We start from the raw sequence: 26,242 nt of genomic DNA, 5'->3' as shown, positions 1-26,242 counted from the left end.
GGCCCCGACAATAAATCCCCAAAAAACCGAAGTCCTTGTGTTCCAGCAAAGATCCAAACATCAGGGACCCAAAATAAATTTCACAGTAGGAACAACCAAAATTGAACAAACCACTAACTACACATACTTGGGCTTAAAAATCAGTTCTACGGGAAACTTCAAACTGGCTGTGAATGAACTGAAAGAGAAAGCAAGAAGGGCTTTCTATGCCATCAAAAAATCAATCCAAATAGAAATCCCAATTAGCATCTGGCTCAAAATTTTCAAATCAGTAATTGAACCAATTGCGCTCTATGGCAGCGAGGTATGGGGACCGCTAACACAACAAGATTTTGCAAAATGGGACAAACACCCAATTGAGATCCTACATGCAGAATTCTGTAAAAGTATCCTCCGGACTCAAAGGAAAACAGTAAACAATGCATGCAGGGCGGAACTAGGCCAATATCCATTAATAATCACTATCCAAAAAAGAGCCACCAAATTTTGGAATCACCTACAAATGAGCAACCCCCAATGCTATCACTACTACGCCCTGAAATGCCAAGAGCTGACCATAAAGAAGAATACCCTCAGTCAACTAGTCCTGGGACTCAGTGAAGTAACTACTAACAATACTAACAATAACCAGCCCCAGGACAGTGACAGGGTAACACAAAGAATTCGACCCAACACAATCGTCGCTAAGCAAAAGGAAAAATATCTGACATATTGGGCAGAAACAACAAAAACCCAAAGCAAACTCAATTGCTACTTGGCCCTAAACAGACAATACAACATAGCTGATTACCTGACCATGGTAAAGGATAACAAACTGAGAAGAACCTTGACAAGGTACAGACTTAGCGAACATAGCCTAGCGATCGAAAAAGGCAGACACAGGCAGACCAGGCTGCCAAGAGAAGACAGGATATGCTCTCACTGCAGTCAGGGAGGAGTGGAGACAGAGATGTACTTCCTCACAGCCTGTGGAAAATATCAGGGCATCAGGGAGAATTTCTACCAAAAATTCTCACAAATATGCCCTGAATTCAGAAATCTGAATGACAACCAAAAACTCCCATTCCTACTGGGGGAGGAGAGAAGCTGTGTAACACTGGCGGCACACTATGTTACAGCTTGCCATGAACAGAGGGACAACCAGTAAACTAAAAAAAAGAGTATATATAAACAATGCGAATGTATATTTATACACTCAGGGATATACCTGTTTATACACTGTATGAATAGAACTGCGTTTATGTGTTCAACCATAAATGTATTTTGATGCTTTGGCAACATAAGATGTACCTTATCATGCCAATAAAGCGATTTGAATTTGAATTGAGGGAGGGAGGGAGGGAGGGAGAGATATATGCCTTTAAGTATAATAGTGATGGAGAAACAGAACAGCTGATAGAAATGCACTGACAGAAATGAAAATGAGCAGAGTGCAAGATACCTATTCTTATATACATAAGGATTAGGATTTGGTTTCATCTCATGATTAAAGTTTTTGCTTTCCTTTTGTGGTAAACCACTGTTGTTAGTATTGTTGTTCACTGTTAGTACTGTTGTTCACTGTTAGTACTGTTGTTCACTCTTGCATATTGTTGTACTTGTCTGTGCATGCCTCAGCTGACTCCGCCCCTGGCTCCACCCTCATGGCTGGATATAAAGGTGGCTGCTCGGCAGCCCCCCGGCCCTTTTGGATACCAGGCAACCACAAGAGGCATGCTCTGTTCTTTGGTAATAAAAGCCTGTCTGTTACTTTCTCAACTTCAGTCTTTTGTAGCAATTGATAGTGCATCACCTTTCACTTATAAATGGCTTGTAAACTTGTACTACAGCTAGAAATAATAAAATGGTTAAGTTGCTCGCTCCCAGAATGCTTCAGGGTATGGATGACGTTTAACAAGAAAAAACTTTGTCAGCAAGAAGTCTTTTGTTTGCAAGGAATGATGAATAAGGGGTCAATGGTCTTCCAGATAAGTGGAAAGCCTATATGGCAATGAATTGTGAATCAGTCAGTCATAACACAGAAGGAGGCCATTCTGCCCATCGAGTCCATGCCAGCTCTCTGTAGAGCAATCCATTCAGTCCCATTCCCCCACTCTATCCCCTTAGCCCTGCAAGTTTATTTCCCTCAAGTGCCTATCCAGTCTCCACTTGAAAACAGAGTGCCTCCACTTCCACCAGCAGCGAGTTCCAGGTCCTCACCACTTGCTGCGTAACAAAGTTTTTCCTCACATCCCCCCTGTATCTCTTGTCCAAAACCTTAAATCTGTGTCCCCTAGTCCTTGTACCATCAACTAGTGGGAACAGCCTTTCCCTGTCTACTCTATCCAAACCCATCATAATCTTGTACGCCTCTATTAAATCACCCCTCATCCTCCTTTGCTCTAATGAAAACAAATCCAGCTTCTCTAACCTGCCCTTGTAGCTAAGATCCCCCATCCCCAGAAGCATTCTGGTAAATCTCCTCTGCAGCCTCTCCAGGGCCTTCACATCCTTCCTAAAGTGTGGTGACCAGAACTGGACGCAATACTCCAATTGTGGCCTAACAAGCGCTTTATAAAAGGTTCATCATAACTTCTCTACTTTTGTTCTCAATACCTCTATTTATGAAGCCCAAGATCCCATATGCTTTGCTAACCACTCTCTCAATATGCCCCACCACCTTCAGGGACCTATGCACATTAATTCCCATGCCCCTCTGTCCCTGCACACTCTTTAAAACTGTGCCATTAAGTATATATTGCCTCTCCCTGTTCCTTCTGCCAAAATGCATCACCTCATACTTCTCTGTATTAAATTCCATCTGCCACTTGTCTGCCCATTCTGCTAGCCGTTATGTCCTGTTGCAGTCGATTGGTATCATCCTCACTGTTTGCCACACCCAAGTTTGGTGTCATCCTTAATTGGCATAAACCTATCCAAGTGACCATTAATTTTTTCCCTTGATTATTGTTTCTAAAACTTTACCCAGCACTGATGTTAAACTGGCTGGCGTGTAGTTACTAGGATTGTCCTTGCACCCTTTCTTGAACAGTGTTGTAGGAATGTCTAGTTCCTATCCAAAAAGCTGAGGTCCACTCAGGCGATCAAATAAACAAGGTTTAATGAAAACTGTAATGTATGTACCAAGGGAGAGAACTACTTTTTACAGCTCCTGTATACTGTAGTACCGGCAGTGACCACACCTGTATATAAACCGAGTAGGGATCTGTACCGTTAGTTCTAGAGTAACCCTCATTCAGTAAACACCTGTTGATCGTTCCCTGCAGTCTCTTGTCTAATTATTGAAGGACACAACATCAAGATACACGGATCTAACATTGGCGACGAGCAGATTCAAACCTACCTGCAACTCTGCATCACCTCCCAGGGATTCGCTCCTGGAGAACAGTGGAAGAAGGCCGAATCCAGAAGCACGGGCGTCAACCACGGGAAACCCCCCCGTCATCCAGCGGAGATTTGAGCATCGCAGGGGAGGCTGTCGAGAGCCAGGCTTGGCTTTCCAGTCACGGTGGTCCAGCGAAACAGGCTGGCAACAGGTACTGCGCAGACCCTTCCCGGACAGCGGTGGCTAGAGCCGACCGACGGCACAGAAAAAGGCCGAGCAGCGTCGACGGGGGGAGAGAAGAGGGTAGAGCGCACAGGGCGCAGCCGGTGTTCAGGACCGAGCGGCGTCAACAAGAGAGAGCAGAGCGCAGCCGGTGTTCAAGGGCCGAGCAGCGTCAGCGGGGAAGAAAGGAAAGCGCGGGAGACGCCATTTTAAGCCGCAGCGGGGAAGGAAAGCGCGGGAGAGGCCATTTTAAGCCAGTCTAACCACACCTAAAAATGCCGAAGAGTGGCAGTATCACAGCGTTCGACAATGAAGTCGAAGATTGGACGACATATGTCGAACGCATAGAAATATACTGCAAGGCAAATGAAGTGCCAGATGACAAGAAAGCGCTGGTATTGTTGAATTCAATGGGTGCAAAAACATATGGCTTACTACGAAACCGAGTAACCCCAAAGAAGTCAGTAGAAAAGGATTTTGAAAACAGTGTCAATCCGACAGGACCACTTAAACCCCACACCGCTGCGGATAGCGGAAAGATTTAAGTTTCACAAAAGGAAGCAGCATAAAGTTGAAAGTAATGCTGAGTATTTAACGGAACTGCGCAAGCTGTCGAAACACTGCCAGTTTGGAACGGGACTAGCAGATACTTTAAGGGACAAGTTTGTGTGTGGGCTTCAAAGTGAAGGAACCCAGAAACGGCTTCTATCAGAAAAGGATCTTACGCTGGACAAGGCTTTCAGCATTGCAGTATCACACGAAGCAGCAGCACGGGGCGCGGCAGAGATACAACGGAGACCGCAAGAATATGGCACAAATGAAATGTCATACGGAATACTGAAGTGCTATCGCTGCGGCAGAACAACACACGACCATAAGGATTGCTGGTTCAAGGACAAAGTGTGTAGACAGTGTGGAAAAGTAGGACACATAGCAAGAGTCTGCAGGTCAGGAAAGAAAACCAGCAGCAAGAAATCTCCACAGGAGAAGTACAAGAAGGTACATAAGGTGACGGAGAGTAGTTCAGACGAACAGAAGAGTGATACAGACTCCGGAAGCAAGGAGCTGGGTTGTCTGAAACTACATAATGTGATCAAAACGGAGGATCACCAAACTATCTGGGTCACGCTCAAGATAGCAGGAGTCCAAGTGAAAATGGAATTGGACACAGGATCAGCCCCAACGGTCATAAACCAAAGGGACTACAAGCGGCGATTCTCTCATATACCCTTGAGAGATACAAAGATTGTCTTGAAGACGTACACGGGGCAAAAAGTCTACCCCAAAGGAAAAATAAGGGTGAACGTTATATATAACGGCAAGGAAACACCAAAAATGGACCGAAATGTATTGCCAGATGGAGGACCACCACTACTAGGACGTGAATGGATCCGGAAGATACAGCTAGATTGGCATTCCATACACGCACTGACTAGATGCCAAAAAGGATGACGACATCACACCTGGACGACTATCAAAAATGCTAACTGACGCACAAGTGTTCCAGCAGGGACTCGGAACACTAAAAGGCCTAACAGCGACGATCAAAATAGAGGAAACTGCAAGCCCAAAGTTTTTTTTAAGGCCAGACCGGTACCTTATGCGATCCACCCAGCCGTCGAAGCAGAGCTGGAAGGTTTGGAACGTTCAGGAGCACGGTCCAAAGTGGACTGGAGCGAGTGGGCTACACCCATCGTTCCTGTAATGAAGAGGTCATTGAGTAATACGCCTGGGGAACCAAAGAAGGTTCGCATCTGTGGTGACTTTAAGGTGACAGTGAACCCAGTCCTTCACACTGTACAATATCCGCTTCTGCGGATTTAAGATATTTTCGCCTCGCTATCCTGGAGGGAAACGCTTCACTAAGATTGATCTGGCCCAGGCGTACCTGCAAATGGAGGTAGAAGAAGCCTCGAAACAGTACCTCATGATCAACACTCATAAAGGTCTCTACCAATACAACCGGCTGGTGTTCGGGGTAGCATCAGCTCCAGCTATTTGGCAAAGGGCAATGGAACAAGTCCTGCAAGGGATTCCAGGGACCCAGTGTTATTTGGACGACATCCTGGTCACGGGCGAAAATGACAGTGATCACCTCGCCAACCTGGAACAGGTGTTCAGTAGATTGAAGGAATATGGGCTCCGAGCTAATCGCCACAAATGCGAGTTTTTCCAGAAGCAGATCTCGTATTGTGGCCACGTTATTGAGAAAGAGGGGTTACATAAGTCCCCTGAAAATATTGAGGCAGTAGTCAAGGCTCCAGCACCGGAAAATGTGTCACAACTGAGGTCGTTCCTCGGGCTGGTGAACTACTACCATTAGTTCTTGCTGAATTTGTCTACCGTACTACACCCACTGAACACCCTACTGCAAACGGGGGTACCATGGAAGTGGAATGACGAATGTAAATGAGCTTTCCAGAAGAGCAAAGAATTGATCACATCAGAAGAGGTGTTGGCTCATTTCAACCCAGCACTACCAATTCGGTTGGCGTGTGGTGCATCACCCTATGGCATTGGAGCGGTGCTGTCGCACAAATTCCCGGACAGCTCAGAGAGGCCAGTAGCCTTTGCGTCTCCGTCACTAACCTCAGCCGAACGTAACTACGCCCAGATTGACAGGGAGGCCCTCAGCCTAGTGTGGGGAGTGAAAAAGTTCAACCACTATCTGCACGGGCAGAAGTTCACCTTGCTGACTCACCACCAACCACTTGTCTCCATCTTTAATCCAAAGAAGGGCGTTCCGGTGATGACTGCGCAACGGCTACAAAGATGATCCCTTTTTCTAGGGGCGCACCAATATGAAATTGAGTATAAGGGCACGAAACAGCATGGAAACACTGATGGGCTATCACGCCTGCCACTGACTACTGCGGAGGAAGCACCAGCAGTGGATCCTGTCGAAATATTTCATTCGACTATAATTGAATGCTTGCCAGTAACTAACGCTGGTATAGAGAAGGAGACCCGAAACTGTCTCGGGTATATGATTTGACGGTGAAGGGATGGCCAGCACATGGCGACTCACTGTTGCCAGCATTCTCATCCAGAAGAGAACAGCTGTCAGTACGCCAGGGGACCTTGATATGTGGATCCCGAGTGGTAATTCCACCCAAGTTAAGGGAGAGAGTGCTCAATGAGCTTCACGAAGGTCATCTGGGAGGAGTGAAAATGAAAAGCCTTGCTAGGGCTTGTGTGGTGGCCGGGGATCGATCAGCAAATCGAGGACCTGACAAAGAGCTGCTCAGGATGCCAGAAGGTCCAAAATGCACCACCACATGCCCCTCTACACCCATGGGAGTGGCCCTCATCTCCATGGCAACGGGTGCATATAGATTTTGCTGGTCCATTCATGGACTCAATGTTTTTAATAGCCGTGGATGCGCACTCGAAATGTCCTCCACCACCACGGAGAAAACTATTGCAGTCCTACGGACCATTTTTGCCAGGAACGGCTTGCCAGAGCAGATTTGCTCTGATAACGGACCACAGTTTGTGTCCGAAGAGTTTCGAAGATTTATGAAAAGGAATGGGGTAAGGCATTACACATCCGCCCCGTATCATCCAGCCACAAATGGATTGGCTGAGAGGTTCGTACAAACCTTTAAAAAAGCAGTAAGGGCCATGTGCGATGACGACATTCCACTGCAGCATAAGGTGGACAATTTCCTGTTAGCCTACAGAAATGCGACACATGCAATCACCAACCAGACCCCGGCCATGATGTTCTTTAACCGAAGGTTGAGATCTCGTCTGGATTTGCTCAGACCAAATGTACGAAGAGATGTTGAGAATGAGCAATTCCAGCACATCAATGAGAAGCCAACAAGGAGCTTCAATGTAGGGCAACCAGTCTTGGCCCGCGACTACCGAACAGAGAAATGGCAACCAGGAACGATATGCACACAGCAGGGGCCACTAATGTACACAGTGGATGTTGGGGAGAACATTGTGAGACGCCATGTTGACCAGATCCTAGAGTCACAGGAACGAGTCAACCCCATGTCTCGCCCATACGTACCTGGTGATGAACCCGACGTACAGGTCGCATCTACCCCAGAAACAGTAGCATCGGAAGCGGATGAACCAACCGACGACAGGAGGCCAGAATCGCCTCCGCACCAAGAGCAAGACACTCGGGAAAGGCGCTATCCAGAAAGGATCAGGAAGCCTCCCCAAAGACTGAATTTATAAATAGACTATTTTCAGTTAATGTTGCATGTTAAAAGTGTTAATTGTACAGGAAACTTTGTGCTATCCGGCAAACTGGAGCCACCGGCAGAAATCAGGTGCCGTTTTTTATTCTTCTTGTTTGTTTTCTTTGCTTTTTTTTCCCCCCATGGTCAAGCAGTGCAAGGTCTGTAGCTATAGCAACAGCTTTAGCTACAGACCCTTGCAGCCACACACACACACGAGTGTTTAGAAGCTGTTGCTAAGCAAGTGATTGTTGTCATATCTCCGTATCTTTCAACATTAACTCTGGAGTGTACGGCACTTTTTAGGCATCGGCAGCAGCTCGGTCCCGTCGGTGTCGGATAGCACAAAGTTTGCTGTAATTAGTTTGATATTTAATTGTTAAATGAGTGTTATGGTACGGTTAATCTAAAAGGGGAGGAATTGTAATGTATGTACCTTTAAGGGAGAGAACTACTTTTTACAGCCCCTGTATACTGTAAGTACCGGCAGTGACCACACCTGTATATAAATCCGGAGTAGGGATCTGTAAAGTTAGTTCTAGAGTAACCCTCATTCAGTAAACACCTGTTGATTGTTCCCTGCAGTCTGTCTAATTATTGAAGGACGCAACATCAAGATACACGGATCTAACAAAAACTAACAGAGTTTAACGGATAACTACAGGAGAACATCAAATATAGGTCTACTCAGTTCGGAGGCTCCACGAGGACTGCTTGGGCGCTCCCGTGGCTGACGTCATCAGGTTTTTCCCGCCGGTGGGGGGTCACGTGATGATTGGCGTGACGTCATCGCGTTTACCCGCGCTATTAAAGTGATCGCGCTCTGTACATGTAAAGAGTGAAAACAATGATACAGACTCAGGCTGCAGCTAACATATTATTAAAGGGAATTATATACAATTGATCGGAGTCCCTTAGTGGCTCTGCCACAGTGTCACATTTGCCACTTTCCAATCCTCAGGCACCTCCCCCACATCTAAGGAAGATTGGAAAATTATGGCAAGCCCTTCCGCTCTCTCCTCCCTTGCATCCCTTAGCAACCTGGGATGCAAGCCACTGGACCAGGCGATTTATCCACTCCAAGCATACCCAGTCTTTCCAGTACATCCTGCCTATCAATTTTCACCCCTTCCATTGCTTCTACCTTTTCCACTTCTACCGATATTTTGTCAGCATCCACCTCCTTAGTAAACGCCTCTAAGCATAGATCACCTCCTTTGTCGCCAATAGGCCCCACTCCGCCTCTTACTACCCGCTTACTGTTTACATGCCGGTAGAAGATTTTTGGGTTCCATTTTATGTTAACCGCCATTCTACTCTCATATTCTCTCTTTGCCAAAGTTATTTTCATCTTCACTTCCCCTTTCAACTTATTGTATTTGGTCTGGTTCTCCCTTGAAGAATTCACCTGACATTCATCATATACCCTTTTTTTTGTTTCATCATCATCTATATCTCCCTCGTCATCCAAGGAGCCCTTGCTTTGGTTCCCTTACCCTTCCCTCTTGTTGGAATGTACCTAGCCTGTACTTGGAATATCTCCTCCTTAAAGATCACCCATTGGTCCATTACAGTTTTTGGTTCCATTTTACCCTGGCGAGATCCTTTCGCATCCCATTGAAGTTAGCCCTATTCCAGTTTAGAAGTTCCAGTCTGGATTGTTCCTTGCTTCTCTCCATTGCTAATCTAAATCTTATGATACAATGATCACTCGTACCCAAGTGTTCTCCCACAGACACTTGGTCGACCTGGCCCACCTCATTCCCCAGCACCAGATCCAGCAATGCCTCCTTCCTAGTTGGGCCAAGAACGCACTGGTCAAGGCAATTCTCCTGAACACATTTCAGAAATTCCTTCCCCTCCTTTCCATTTACCCTCGCATTATCCCAATCGATATTTGGGTAATTAAAGTCCCCCAATATCACTCTATAGCTCTTGCATGTCTCTGCGATTTCCCTGCAGATTTGCTCCTCTACCTCCCGCTCACTATTTGGAGGCCTGTAGAATACCCCCAATAGCGTGATCATACCTTTCGCTCCTCAACTCTAACCAAATGGATTCTGTCCTTGTCCCCTCAAGAACATCCTCCTTTTCCAACACTACAATGTCTTCCTTAATCAGCACTGCCACCCACCTCCCTTTTTTTCTTCCCCATCTTTTCTGAACACCTTGTACCCTCGAATATTAAGTGCCCAGTCCTTACCGTTTTTAAGCCACGTTTCCGTTATTGCCACAAAGCTAATTGTTCTTGTAGCTCACCAACCTTATTCACCACGCTTTGCGCGTTTACTTACATGCATTCTAAACCCATTTTTGAATTTTTCATAGTCTTTCTTAGTCTGCTCCTATCTAATATGGTACAACTTCCGCCTCCAGCACTACCTTCCCCTCCAGTACCATCCACCATGCACAATCTTCCATGCACCCAATTCCTCCCCACCACTCCTACATGCTGGTGTCCATCCCTCTGCCAAGCTAGTTTAAACCCTCCCCAACAGCAATAGCAAGCCTCCCTGGAAGAATATTGGTCCCAGTTCTGTTGAGGCGTTACCCATCTGGCTTGTACACATCCCACCTTCCCCAGAAATTGTCCCAATGCCTCAGGAATCTAAAGCCCTCCCCTCCTGCACCATTTCTCCAGCCACGCATTCATCTGTTCTATCCTCCTATTCCTGTACTCACTAGCACGTGGCACTGGGAGTACTCCGGAGATTACTACCTTTGAGGTCCTGCTTTTTAATCTCTTTCCTAGCTCCCTATAGTCTGCCTGCAGGACCTCATCCCTCTTTTTGCCTATGTCGTTGGTACTGATATGGACAACGACCTCTGGCTGTTCATCCTCCCCCCTCCGAGTGTCCTGCAGCTGTTCAGTGACATCCTTGACCTTGGCACCAGGGAGGCAACATACCATCCTGGAGTCACATCTGCGTCCACAGAAACACCTATCTGTTCCCCTAACCAATGAATCCCCCATCACTTTTGCTCTTCCACTCTTCTTCCTCCCCGCCCCCCCCCCCCCCCCCACCCCCGTGCAGTTGAGCCACCCGTGGTGCCGTGGCCTTGGCTCTGGCTGCTCTCCCCAGAGGACCCATCACCTCCACCAGTTTCCAGAACTGTGAACCGATCATAAGCTGCTGGACGATTTGCGCCACTCCGCCATTAGCATTGTGAAAACGGCATCTTGTCCTTAACCGCCCCATGAATTTCATGAAGTTGCTGCATTTGCACATTAATTGACCATGAAACTTGCCACAGAAAGTTAAGACGAGTAATAAAGCAAGTACCCTTTTAACAACATGATAATAGTTAATGACTGCCTATCAACTGCTCTGGCCCAAAAAGTGAACAATTAAAAATGAGGAGTCTCATTCCTTCAGGTAGCGAATTGTTGTTGGAGAATTTTATAATTTAAAATTTTAAAAATTCTTAAACTGTTCCTTTCTGTCTCTATCTCAATCCAATCTTTCTTTCCCACTCTATTTCTCTTGCTATACCTGATTTGACATTGAATTCACCAATTCTAATTCACACTCCTTCTCAGTCCTTTCTCGTTTATTTCTCGGTATTTAAATCTCATTGGTTAAGGAGATACACTGTTGGTCCCGCCATTCACCAAGGTCCCAGATGCCCTTGCTGTACGTTATCAGCTCGCACTCTCAGCAACTTACAGGGCAAAACATTTTTGAGCTGAAGACTGCAGGAAAAAGTCTAACTAACCGGACATACCATGAGATGCCTTGCTCCAGCAAATTCTGGGACATAATCTAAGCTGACACTTCAGTGCAGTACTGAGGGAGTGCTGCAGTGTTGGAAGTGAAAAAATTCATCCCTCAATCAGCATAACCAAAAACAGTTTAACTGGTCATTTATTTCATTGCTGTTTGTGGGACCAAGTTGGCTGTCACGCTTCTCTACATTTGAAAATTAATTCATTGGCTGTGAAGCGCTTTAGGACATCCTGAAAAGTGCTACAAAAATGAAGTTGTTGTTGTTTCTTTCTCACAATTTTAGAAAGCCAACTGCAAGGGTATGAGTGTTGGACATCAACAATGCTGTTACCAGATCATACTAAACTTACACATGTTAAGTTTTCTATAAAACAAGATTCCTTTTCCCTCCACTGACCATGAAAAACTTGTCCCATTATGGATTGTACCCGATTTATTTAATTTTTTGAGGATGCTGAGCAAACAAGTAAAACTTTGGCGATACAACTCTAATTTCTAACAGAAATCCTAAGATGATTTAACAAAATTCCAGTCACAGCACCTGTCAAAATAGCAGACCAAATATTTTTGAATCAATACATTAAGCTTTCATGTGCTAATAGCTCAGTACAATTTTATACCATTGGATGTCAGTGTGTTCCATAGTTTGATTATGTCTACGTTTAAAAACCTTCAATTCCATTTTTAACCAGATATTTATCCAGATTTTTTAAGGGAGTTAATTGACACAGCATAGCCTGTTTTTGCTAAGAATATAGTCCCATATCTACCTCTGTTGGGAAAAACAAACTTCTCAGTAACAAATCAACTTGCTAATTTTGTACTCCTGTCCTCCAGTTCTGTGCTCATCATCTAAGTTAGAAAGATCTTACGTTTATATAGCACCACTCATGAGCTCAGGATGCCCCAAAGCTCTTCACAGCCTCTTCACAGCCATCAAAACACTTGAATTGTAGTCAGTGTTGTAATGTAAAAAATACAACAACCAAGTTGTGTACAGCAAGGTTCCGTTAACAGCAATGAGATAAATGGCCAAATGATCTGTTGGTTTTTATAAAAGTGATGATTGGTTTAGGGATAAATATTAGCAAGGAAACCGGGAGAACTCGCCTGTTCTTCGAATAGGATATTTTACGTCCACCTGAAAAGGCGGACAGGGCTTTGATTTAATGTTGCATCTGAAAGACGGCACCTGTGACAGCACAGCACTCCCTCAGTACTACACTGAAGTATCATCCTAGATTCTGTGCTCAAATCTCTGGAGTGGGGCTTGAATCCACAACCTACTGACTCAGTGGTAGCATTCTTGCCTCCGAGTCAAAGCAGATATAATTTTTTTTTTTTTTTTTTTTTTTTTTTTTAAAGTAAAAGAGATAGGGCGCCAACTTGTACTTGAGAGTAACGAATTGGCAGAGATACATAATAAATATTTGACTTGGTGTTTACAGAGGGAGGGGAAAGTAGGACTGAGTAGTTGAGAAGAATGTGGATTTGCTTCTTTAGTGATGAATAATCATGACGACACTGCATTTAGAAAGTTAATGGGACTAAAATAGAAAAGACACTAAGTCCAGATGATGTGCACCTTGGAATACTCTCAGATTTGAGAGGAAACAATAAAGGCATTAACTGTAATTTTCCAAAAACCCTTGGAAACGGAACTCTTCCAAAATATTTGAGTGCATCAAATATCACACATCTGTTGAAGAAAAGGTAAAGGGATAGTGCTCGAAATGGCCATAAAAGATAACCAAAACCCGCTAGACTCCATAATAACAGAAAAAGAACTTATTGAAAAACTCAAGGACCTGCAACCAGGAAAAGCTTGCGGGGCAGACGGCATACTAAGCGAGATGATTAAACACACAGACGATAAAATGAAACTGGCTATCCTAAAACTCTTCAACTTGGTTCTGAGTGTCGGTTACTTCCCTGGTATCTGGAACAAAGGACTCATAACGCCCATATACAAAAGTGGGGACAAAGTCGACCCAAATAACTGTCGAGGCATCTGTGTAAACAGTAACCTGGGGAAGGTATTCTGTAGTATCATAAACAAAAGACTTAAACTTCCTTGAGGAGCACAATGTCTTGAGTAAAAGCCAAATTGGATTCCTGCCAAACTATAGAACATCAGATCATATCTTCACCCTACAGACCCTAATTGACAAACACGTTCATCAAAACAAAAGCAAAATCTACGCATGCTTTATAGATTTCCAGAAGGCTTTCGATTCCATCTGGCATGACGGTTTATTCCTGAAATTTATCGAAAGCGGGGTGGGGGAAAAACATATGATGTAATTAAATCAATGTATACAAACAACAAATGTGCAGTTAAAATTGGAGACAAACAAACAAAATACTTCCCACAGGGGCGGGGGGTGACGCAGGGCTCGCCAATCTCACCGACACTCTTTAATATTTACATAAATGAATTAGCAAAACTACTTGAACAATCAACAGCACCCGGCCTCACCCTATATGAATCCAAGGTTAAATTCCTCCTCTATGCAGACGACCTGGTTCTGCTGTCACCAACTAAGGAGGGTCTACAGCAGAACCTGGATCTGCTGGAGTCATACTGCCAGACTTGGGCCCTGACAATAAATCCCCAAAAAAACAAAATCCTTGTGTTCCAGCAAAGATCCAGACATCAGGGACCCAAAATAAATTTCACACTAGGAACAACCAAAATTGAACAAACCACTAACTACACATACTTGGGCTTAAAAATCAGTTCTACGGGAAACTTCAAACTGGCTGTGAATGAACTGAAAGAGAAAGCAAGAAGGGCTTTCTATGCCATCAAAAAATCAATCCAAATAGAAATCCCAATTAGCATTTGGTTCAAAATTTTCAAATCAGTAATTGAACCAATTGCACTCTATGGCAGCGAGGTGTGGGGACCGCTAACACAACAAGAATTTGCAAAATGGGACAAACACCCAATTGAGATCCTACATGCAGAATTCTGTAAAAGTATCCTCCGGACTCAAAGGAAAACAGTAAACAATGCATGCAGGGCAGAACTAGGCCAATATCCATTAATAATCACAATCCAAAAAAGAGCCACCAAATTTTGGAAACACCTAGAAATGAGCAACCCCCAATGCTATCATTACGAAGCCCTGAAATGCCAAGAGAGGACCATAAAGAAGAATACCCTCAGTCAACTAGTCCTGGGACTCAGTGAAGTAACTACTAACACTACTAACAATAACCAGCCCCAGGACAGTGACAGCGTAACACAAAGAATTCGACCCAACACAATCGTCGCTAAGCAAAAGGAAAAATATGTCATATTGGGCAGAAACAACAAAAACCCAAAGCAAACTCAATTGCTACTTGGCCCTAAACAGACAATACAACATGGCTGATTACCTGACCATGATAGCAAACTGAGAAAAACTTTGACAATGTACAGACTTAGTGAACATAACCTGGCGATCGAAAAAGGTAGACACAGACAGACCCGGCTACCAAGAGAGGACAGGATATGCTCTCACTGCAGTCAGGGAGTGGTGGAGACAGAGATGCACTTCCTCACAGCTTGTAGAAAATATCAGGGCATAAGGGAGAATTTCTACCCAAAATTCACAAAAATATGCCCGGAATTCAGAAATTTGAATGACGACCAAAAACTCCCATACCTACTAGGGGAAGAGAGAAATTGTGTAACACTAGCGGCACACTGTTACAGCTTGCCATAAACAGAGGGACAACCACTAAATATAAGAAGAGTATATATAAATTATATGAAAGTATATTTATACACTCAGGGATATATCTGTTTATACACTGTATGGATAGATCTGTATTTTTGTGAACAAACATGAATGTTTTTCGATGCTTTGGCAACATAAGATGTAACTTGTCATGCCAAAAAAGCGATTTGAATTGAATTGAAAAAAAAGTGCAGGAAATTATAGGCCCCAATTAGTCTAGGTAAGCTAGAGTCCACAACGTGGCATAAAGTGAGTTAATACTTAGCTATTACCTTACTTAATTGAAATTTTGAGGAAATCAGAGTGGATCGGGAAAAAAAGTTGATTTTCTAATATTTTATAGCATCATTTTTTTGTTTTTGTCAGATACTGGCAAGTAACCCACTCTTAAAAATGGATCATCTTGTCAAATTACTTCTCATTTATTTTGAATGACTCAGCTTGCTTTATTTACTCACTATACATTTCCATTGTAATGTTATTACTACAGCCAAACCCACTGTACTCTGTTCCAGTAACACATCAAACAATTCAGTAGTGAATGAGACAAATAGTACTGGAATATAAAAAGTTAAGAATTAAATTACTATGAAGAATTATTAAAATATATACTCACAATACACCAGATAACAAATGAGAGCTCAAACTTGTGAGGAAAGCTGAATATTGCCAGGCCAATATAAGCAAAAACACAAGTCTCTGTGAAAATAAAATGGTTTCATGTTATTGGATAAAAATACTGTGAAGGTTTTAGGACAGTATTGAGACCAAGTGAGGATTTGCACACTGTCCTTTTGCCCAGGGACCTGGGTTTGAATCTTGCTCAGATTGAGGACATGAAATTCCTCATGTTCTGCTGCCAAGTGTATGGGGCCCTACATGAAAAGTGTGGGTAGTCTCAACCCACTTCCAAGAGAACATAGGTCCACAGCACAAAACTATGTGCAGTTCAGTACAAATTGGTAACTTAATTCAGGGAAATAAAAAAGGTGGGTGTGGAAATCGCAGTGTAATAGTTGCTGTTTTTCTGAAGATTAGGCACATTGTTGGGGTAGATTTACTCAGCACCTGGTATGTCATACCTGACAAACAGATGCTGTGAGAAAGAAAATAATGGTTCCCTTTCCAGAACCAAGTTGAATAGCACTGCTTTCACAAAAAAAATTAAATTAAAACCATTAAATTTACATTCCAAAAGCTTAATATTGCCGTATTATGTTTAAGTCTGCAATTTCATACATGGGAAGGCCCTGATCCTAGCACTGAGGGAAACACATAATGGAGACGAAACACCCATGTACCTTTTAGTGATTCAAATGTGCTATTGGTACAGGCCTTGGTGTAATGCTCCTAGCCCAGTGGCTGGGAAATGATGCATCGCATAGTAGAACCCAAGAAAGTGAACATTAAAAAAGGTGGCAAAGATAATTTAACACTTTACAGTACATAAAATTATTGAAAGAACATTATGTTCATATAAATAATCATTTACATGGGCAGCATCCTCCTTCATTTTTTCCAAGATGTTTAAAATCATTTTCAGAACCCAAAAAAGAATCTTTTTCCCTCAAAGCAAATTAACAAAAGGTTAATAGGATACCAAACAGGACATGGTAAAGCAATAACAGTACAAAATAGACAATTTTGTTCAAATATTCTCTCACCACCTGTCATAACGTAGCTCTTTTTATGCATTTCTCTAGATTACAACAATGATGAAATCACATTATGCAAAGGCAGATTATTACATTTTTCCAAGTAAGGAAAAAATAATTCCTCTTAAAATCAATTTTATTTAAAAATAAATCAGGCTGAATTATTCTATTTTTCTATTTCCACACCTGCTAAATAGATTTGATAAGATACTTGAATTCACACATTTTATGTAAAATAGATTAAGTTAACAACTACTTCCTCTTAAATGATTAGGCATAGCAAGGACTTTTGTAATGGGTTCATTTGTTCTCCATTTATATTACAGAACTTTGGTTCTCTTGGTAATACCCATTACCAAATCTGCAGGACACTAGCACCTTATAGTCCCTGTTGTGTGTTGGGAGAAGCTCAGATCAGACCAATAATGACAAAAGCACAAGTTATGTTGGCAGTCCATTCAAGTGATTTGGAGCTGGAGGGGGTGAGGTAAAGAGCAGAGTTGTTTTATTTTTGTACATTCTTGGGATTGGGCATCATTGTAAATTATTTATTGTAATAAAACACAATTAGCCCAAGATCTCACAAATGTAAAAAAAACTGCTACTGGAATACCCATTACTGGTGTACATAAGGTGGAAACTTGATTTGAGGTTTTGCAGGACCCAAATAACTAATTTACAGTGAAGATCTCTGCACAAGGGTAAGCAAAATCTTAGACCCCCTTCATTAATACATGTATAATTTTGCTAAACCTAGCATACAGAGGAATTCTTTCCATTACTGCAGACATTAGATTTTGTAGTTTAGGAAAAATGATCCAGAAAATAATCTGAGAATCATTAAGTGAATGAAAATATCCATTGCAGAAAGTTCCAAGAAATTTGAGCCATTTTGAAAATTCTGGATATATAAGTAAGCCAGACTAAATCCTCCACATTTTTTCTGAATTATTTTTGGGTCTTCAACAATTTTATCTGAATGACATATTTCTCAAAAAACTTCCAAAAATATAAAAGTTGATTATCTTATTTAAAGCTGCTTTAAAAATAACATCTTGGAAGGTTAGTGGCAGATAAAACCAAATTTTGTCATTAAAATTTAAGTCTCAGATTTCCAGATCTACTCTATAATATCAAGGTGAATCACTATTTCAATGTGCCTCTGCTTGGCACATATGCAAATCATTGCACATTCTGCTTATTTGTAGGTTTGCTTTCTCTTGTTAATAAGAACATAAGAAATAGGAGCAGGAGTAGGCCAATCGGCCCCTCGAGCCTGCTCCGCCATTCAATAAGATCATGGCTGATCTGATCCTAACCGCCAATCCACTGTCACAGAACCATCTCCTGAATCTAACAGAATTAGACACACGAAATAGGAGCAGGATCAGGCTGTACGGCCCCTGGGCCCGCTCCGCTACCCACAGGGCCATGACCGATCCGAACCTAGACTCATGTCCAAATTCCTGCACGCTCCCCGTAACCCTTAATTCCCTTTACTTCTAGGAAACTGTCTATTTCTGTTTTAAATTTATGTAATGATGTAGCTTCTACAGCTTTTTGGGGCAGCATATTCCATGGACCTACCACCCTCTGAGTGAAGTAGTTCCTCCTCATCTCAGTTTTGAAAGAGCAGCCCCTTATTCTAAGACTATGCCCCCTAGTTCTAGTTTCACCCATCATCGGGAACATCCCCGCATCCACCCGATCCAACCCCTTCACAATCTTATATGTTTCAATAAGATCGCCTCTCATTCTTCTGAGCTCCAATGAGTAGAGTCCCAATCTACTCAACCTCTCCTCATATGTCCATCCCCTCATCTCCGGGATTAACCGAGTGAACCTTCTTTGTACTGACTCGAGAGCAAGTATGTCCTTTCTTAAGCGTGGACACCAAAACTGTACGCAGTATTCCAGGTGCGGTCTCACCAATACCTTGTACAACTGAAGCAATACCTCCCTATTTTTATATTCTATCCCCCTAGCAATGAAAGCCAACATTCCATTGGCCTTCTTAATCACTTGCTGCACCTGCATACTAACCTTTTGAGTTTCGTGCACCAGGACCCCCAGATCCCTTTGTACTTCAGTACTTTCCAGTTTCTTGCCATTAAGATAATAACTTGCTCTACGATTTTTCCTGCCAAAGTGCATAACCTCACTTTCCAGTATTGTATTCCATCTGCCAAATCTCTGCCCACTTACTTAGCCTGTCTATGTCCCCTTGCAGGTTTTTAATGTCCTCCTCACTCACTACTTTCCCTCCCATCTTAGTATCATCTGCAAACTTTGATATGTTACACTCGGTCCACTCCTCCAAATCGTTAATATAGATTGTAAAGAGTTGGGGACCCAGCACTGACCCCTGTGGAACACCACTAGTTACTGATTGCCAGTCTGAGAATGAACCATTTATCCCAACTCTCTGCCTTCTGTTAGATAGCCAATCATCTATCCATGCCAGAATATTACCCCCAATCCCGTGATTTTTTATCTTAAGCAATAATCTTCTGTGTGGCACCTTGTCAAATGCCTTTTGGAAGTCTAAATACACTACGTCCACTGGTTCCCCTTTATCCACCCTATATGTTACTTCCTCAAAGAACTCCAGCAAATTTGTCAAACATGACTTCCCCTTCATAAAACCATGCTGACTTTGTCCTATTAAATTATGATTATCCAAAGCATTATGATTGTTGTAAAGCAAACACCCAAATCCTGTTGAGAGAATTTCTGTTACTTCAAAATTACCAATCTTTCTCCACTATGGAGATTGGCCATCAGCGCACTTCAAATGTCCAGCCTACACACGGTGATTGCATCAGTCGCCAAAGTAACACTTGCCCATTCCACTGCATCCTCTTTTAAAAAAAAAAAAAAATTAACTCTCAAGATATGGGCATTGCCGACATTTACTGCCTATCCCTGTGGGCCTCCTTCTTGAACCGCTAGCCGTTTGATACAACTAAGGGCAGTTAACAGTCACACAACTTTGGTATGGGACTGGAGTCATATATAGGTCAGAGATCGGGTAAGGATGGCAGGTTTCCACCCTAAAAATTACATTAGTGAATCAGTTTTTTTTTTTTTTTTTTTATATACAATAACCAGACAGCTTCATGGTCACTTTTACTGATAATCCAGATAAATTAAAAAAAAAAATCCAATTCATATTCTCAAACTGCCATGGTGTACTTTGAACTCATGCTCATGTCCAGGCCTCTGGATTATTAGCCCAGTAACATAACCACTACACCATCATACTCCTGTAGCCTACTGTACCCTACAGCAGCCATTTATTCTTTGCCTGCCTTGCTATCTATTACCACTAAGTTTTCCAGACAGTAATAACTCCAACTTTCCATGTGACTCTTGAATAGAGTGCTGTGTCATTTTCCAAATTATATTAAATGTCATTAGCTCCTTTTCTTTTGCTAGTTCTTCAGCCAAATTGAAATCATATTATTGTAATTTTAAAAACATTTCCACATTGTAATTAAAAAGACTGGAGTAATACAAATGTCCCCCAAAAATACATACCGCACATAAAAGCAACAGTCCGCAGTGTCTGCTGCATAAGGATTTGAGTAACTGGGGAGAGGTTATGGTGAGCATAGTGCGACATCACAATGCCAGAAAACAGAATAGCCATGATTCCTACAAACAAAAGGAAAAACAACAGTTTTGACAAAGGAGGTGGTATTTACCAAAAAAAGACTTAAAATGTCAGTCACTTAAATTTATGAATTACTGCAACTGTGAAACATAAGCATAACTAATGACAAAGATTCATATACAGAACATTGGCATTTTTATGTGCTGTGAAATGGCTGAAAGGTGAAAGTACGCAACTCTCTTGCATGGCATCAAAAATATTGGCCTGGATTTTGCAATGAACAAATGGCACTCAGCATTCATTTCTGCGCATGTGCGGACGCCAGAAGTTGCTATCCGATTTACTGCTTAATAACCGTGAGCGATGATAGCCTCACCGTTATTCCTACAGCAAAATCCAGGCCACAGTCTCACTCCCATCCCCACACAGCACTTGACAAAAAGGTGTAATTATACTGAATATTAAATCAGGGTCATTCCTGCAATGTGGGGGATCATGTTTTACAAAGTTTAAGCAGAGACTGCTACGACTCAAGCCACTTGTAATCCTCAAAAACTACTAGCAAAAAGAGGCCTTGATCTAATTTTGCTACTCTGTGTTTGAACCTGCTCCTCCAGACATTAAAATTAGTAAGCTGTTATCTTAATCAATTACATTTTTTAACCAACTCCCTATGATTTCAACAGGAAAAGGAATACTTGCAAGACTGAAATATAGTAATTTCTCTAATGTAACATTTTCTTGAACTGTTCAAGCAAGATTAACCAAAAAAGTTATACTCTGAGTAAAATTTATTATGGTATTCTGCATATCTCAAAACACCCATTTCATCTCGATATTCTTGGAATAGATGTTTAAAGCATATATTATTCCATAAAAGGAAACACAAGGCTACTTGTGGAAAAGGAAGAACTATTTTTGCTCCCATCAAATGTACTGCATCACATACATTATTAAAAAGGTTACTGAAAGTTTCCCAGAAAAAAAATCAAAAACCTGAAAGGCAACATTGTAAAACTTGTAAAAGGGAAGAAATCGCAGTTAAATTATTTAAATAATAATACCAAAAAATAATAAAAGATGGTAGGTTGTTTTATCCAACTTGCTTGCTTCTAGTTAGGCAACTTTGAGTGGACTTTAAGCTGGAAACATATTAACGTCATTAATAATAGTTATATAAGGATTGAAATGTGTTTTCCAGCATTTTCTGTTGTTATTTCAGATTTCCAGCATCCGCAGTATTTTGCAATTATATTGAAATGTGTTCTGTTCCTTATAACATGAATTACTAGCTCTCTTGTACTATTGTTCACACCATTTTAGAATGGTTCTGGAATCTATCCTAATGGCCCAACTGGTTAAGGCTTGTGAGTAGCCAAGCCAAAAAAAAAACCAAGGAAAATCCCAGATTTGATTTTCAGAGGGACCTGGGAGTTAATGTGCATAGGTCCCTGAAGGTGGCAGGGCATATTGAGAGAGTGGTTAGCAAAGCATATGGGACCTTGGGCTTCATATATAGGGGTATTGAGTACAAAAGTAGAGAAGTTATGCTGAACCTTTATAAAGCGCTAGTTAGGCCACAACTGGAGTATTGCGTCCAGTTCTGGTCACCACACTTTAGGAAGGATGTGAAGGCCCTTGAGAGGGTGCAGAGGAGATTTACCAGAATGCTTCTGGGGATGGGGGATCTTCGCTACAAGGACAGGTTGGAGAAGCTGGATTTGTTTTTAGTAGAGCAAAGGAGGTTGAGGGGTGATTTGATAGAGGTGTACAAGATTATGACGGGTTTGGATAGGCTAGACGGGGAAAGGCTGTTCACTAGTTGATGGTACAAGGACTAGGGGACACAGATTTAAGGTTTTGGGCAAAAGATACAGGGGGATGGAGGTGAGGAAAAACTTTTGTACGTAGCGAGTGGCGAGGACCTGGAATTCACTGCCGACGGACGTGGTGGAAGCGAAGACACTCTGTTTTCAAGGGGAGACTGGATAGGCACTTGAGGGAAATAAACTTGCAGGGCTACGGGGATAGAGCAGGGGAATGAGACTCACTGGATTGCTCTACAGAGAGCTGGCACAGGCTCGATGGGCCAAATGGCCTCCTTCTGTGCCATTATGACTCTACATACACAATTTATCTACAAAACTTTATCTTGCTTATAAGCTATTCATCTCAAATATTTTCCAGTTCTGATGAAAGGTTTCATTTTCCACAGATGCTGCCTGACCTGCCAAGCATTTTTAATATTTTGTTTTTATTTCAGATTTCCAGCATCCACAGTACAGGAAACTGTGTTATATCCAGCACCGACGGGACCGAGCTGTTGCCGTCCCATCAAAACTGCCGGACAAACCAGCAGTAATGTTAAAACATACGGAGCTTTGAGCTCCGTATCTAGCAACAAACCCACAGCTTCTAAACAGTTGGCCGTAGCTTGCAAGCGTCTAGACCTTGCAGAGCCTGACTGGTGAAAAAAAAGCAACGAAAAGGAAAAAAAAAACTTACTGAACCGACTCCTAAATTTTGCCGGTGGATCGAGCATTCCGGACAGTTAACCTCCAGATAAACCAAAGTTTCTTGTATTTTGATTTTATCTATCTATAATGATTTGTGCCTCCGTGGCCAACAATTTCTGTTGGTTCATTTTCTTTTTCTTCTCCAAGTTGATTCTTTCATCTAAGTTACCATTTTTTCTTAGTTTTTCAGTTCCGTTTGTTTCCCTTCCTTCGCCAATTTTGCTCCTCCCAATTTCACATTTTAATTTAGTTTACATTTCATTTTTAATTAACTTTGTTTAGTGTACTGTAGCTTGATTTTCTTTTATAAAATCATATGGAAAAAGCAACATAGCACAAAACTAGATAGGATAAATCAGAAGCAAAATACTGCGGATGCTGGAAATCTGAAATAAAAACAGAAAATGCTGGAAATACTCAGGTCAGGCAGCATCTGTAGAGAGATAAAACAGAGTTAACGTTTCAGGTCGATGACCCTTTGTCTGATCATTGATCTGAAACGTTAACTCTGCTTCTCGCTCGACAGATGCTGTCTGACCTGCTGAGTATTTCCAGCATTTTCTGTTTTTATTTAGAATAAGTCAAGGTCAGCAACATGGCCACGAACAGTTTGGCCTAGAAATTCAGGTGGTGGGTGGGGGGGCACAAGGAGCAACACCTGTTTCTGAATGGTGAGGCCCAAGGCACCCCCGACATCGAGCCCACGAGCTGCAGAGAGCAGCAGGAAGTTTGCCGGACAAGCGCAATGAAAGACTGGGCTGCTGTTGGCGCTGCAGGGGGTGACTGGGAAAGGAGGGGGGGGCGATGGGGATTGGCATCAGGCAGTGGCCTGTGTTTTTTTTTTTACGTGGGGTCACTCCTGCTCCTCCCAGCTCCACATTCAGTTACATATATTTTTTTTAAAAGTAACCCTTGTGGGTTGTGGCCCAACACACGGTCCCTTTAAGTACCCCTTGTCAGGCCAAATGCAGGGCTGGTTTGCCCGAATGCAGCTAACACCAGCTGTCTCAGAGCAAACCAATCTTGCAGTGGGGGCTTCAAACAGGCATATGGCCCCTTATTTAAAATGTGCAGTGGGCCCAATGCCAGTTTTTGGTACAGACATTGCACACCAATGTTACGGCCTTTCCCAATATGGCAGGTGGTACTGGAGGCATAAGGGGCCGCTTAGCGCCCGAAAAAGTCACTTTGCAGCCGAATTTCTAGGCCTCTGTTTTTACTTACAAAAGCACTTCCATGAACAAAGCTGGAAGCCAGTGCAAAAGTTGTCAGAGTCTATTAAATCTATTCTGTGCTATCAGCCCTGAAGTTACTGAGCAGCAGCTGGAGATACTGAAGAACACTTGTAATTTGAATTACAATATGAACCTGGTTGATAAGAGTGATTTGCACAAAAAATTTTGAAATTGTTCAAAAGATTGCTTGTTATTTCCAACACTCCAAGCTTCCATTTGAATTAGGCCAATTACTCATGTTACTTTGGAGCTCCAGAACTCAGACCCATTTATTAAAAATGATCACGCCTTGACATAACAACTTGATTATTAGCTTACTCAAGCTTGAAACCAAATGTACTCTAGTTCAGTTTGACTATATTACAAGAAACATGCTGAACAGATATTTTGTTGTCTGTGGAAAACATAATCATATCACACTAATGAACTCCCAAACATATTTGTCTTTTGTTACTGGAATGCTCTACATTGTGGAATTTTTGGTAATTTGCTGCCAGTAACCAAGTACACTCACCTAAATGATATTACAGGATTTACTAAAATTATGTTTTGCATCTTTTGTTCCAGAAATGGGAAGTGTTTTGCAGTGATGAGATCATACACTGACAAGATATTTAATCAAAACCGGTTTTTGCCTGTTCCTGAAACACAGCATTTTCAATCATCCAAAATGGTTGTGCCATATTATAGGTAGTGTGTTCCTCATTCTTTGAATGAAATTCAGCTGTGACACATATTCTGCAGGTTACCTAGAACTTTGGAGTAGGGTTTCAATTAATATGGCAGGGGTAGGGAGTAATGAGGAAAGTGAGAACAGCCTACTTGGAAGAGAAAGTAAGCTTTAGATTTATAGGTAAGCAGGAGACAGAAAAGATTGAGAAAGAGATTCAACAGGAAGTGATAAGAAAATCAAGATGAGGGAAGGCCAATTTTTTTTGAAAACCCAAGGCTCTGATTTTAACCTAACCCGCCTTGCAGGAACAGGAAAGGTGTTTAAAATAGCAAAAATCGACTTACCGCCCTGTTTTCACCAGACACTTGTCGACTGCCATCTTAAATTCCTGAGCTGACTCGGATCAGAAATGCACCCACCAGATATAAGCAAGTGCCTCATGAATAAATTCAACTAGGGGTCTGATGACATGATTTGGACCCCAACATGATTCTAACTGGGCGGGTCAGATATCCCACCCAGTAGCAAAACCACTGAGTAAAACTTAGGCTTCAAGAACTTTGCCAGGACTGGAAGCTAAATTTAAAAGGGCACTCACCTGCAGGCACTAACGTCATTAGGATGTGTGTGCTATTGTGAGTAGTGCATTTTCAAGCCAGTTCTGAGCTTCCAGTTTACTGGTTTCAGATTTTGCCCCTGCCCCGCCCTTACCTACCCTCAATAAAGCAGTAATACAATAACAAAATACTGCAGATGCTGGAAATCTGAAACAGAAAATGCTGGAAACACTCAGGTCAGGCAGCATCGCGGAGGGTCGTCATCGACCTGAAACGTTAACTCTGTTTCTCTCTCCACGATGTTGCCTGACCTGCTGAGTGTTTCCAGCATTTTCTGTTGTTGTCTCAATAAACAGTCACTGCTCATCATGGGTGCTGTTTTTGCTTTACTCCTTTGGATGGATAATCATTTGAGGAAGAGGAGCAGCAGCCTGAAGAATCAGACAAAGCAGAAGCTGGGCCATTAGAAGACAGAGGGTATGGGGTGCTGCTCGTAGAAGGTCATAGCCAGCCCACAGGGTCTACACACCAAGACTTATTTTCTAGGCTATTTCTGAGGAGCAGTGCAGGAGGAGTCTGCACTTCACCAGGCAGTCTGTTACTAACCTATGCAGCATGATCTGCTGCCTGTTGGACCAAAGGGCCATGATGCTATGCCAGTGACTGTCAAAGTCAACATAGCTCTTAACTTACACCACAGTATCCTTACAGGCTGATACAGGGGACATCACCTGCATCATCAATGTTCTCACTTCGAGCAATCCCTTATCTTTGCAATGGTTGACAATCAG

The 26,242-nt window shown here is 42.5% G+C and overlaps 1 protein-coding gene across 1 annotated transcript in view; it reads right to left on the bottom strand.

Moving 5' to 3' along the window:
- The window catches only part of slc9a8 (solute carrier family 9 member 8), a 108,076-nt gene that overhangs the window by 36,600 nt on the left and 45,234 nt on the right, over positions 1–26,242 (bottom strand). The window contains exons 11-12 of the mRNA XM_086005334.1: positions 20,395–20,511; positions 15,816–15,898 (exon numbers count right to left, since the gene is read on the bottom strand). Coding sequence (XP_085861460.1) covers positions 15,816–15,898; positions 20,395–20,511 — 200 coding nt within the window. The remainder of the gene's footprint in view (positions 1–15,815; positions 15,899–20,394; positions 20,512–26,242) is intronic.

This window comes from Somniosus microcephalus, chromosome 13, assembly GCF_052327205.1.
Source record: "Somniosus microcephalus isolate GS21.2 chromosome 13, FLI_Smic_1.0, whole genome shotgun sequence".
NCBI lineage: Eukaryota > Metazoa > Chordata > Chondrichthyes > Squaliformes > Somniosidae > Somniosus > Somniosus microcephalus.
Note: the sequence above shows the minus strand (reverse complement) of the source record. Positions and strands in the feature narration are given on the sequence as shown.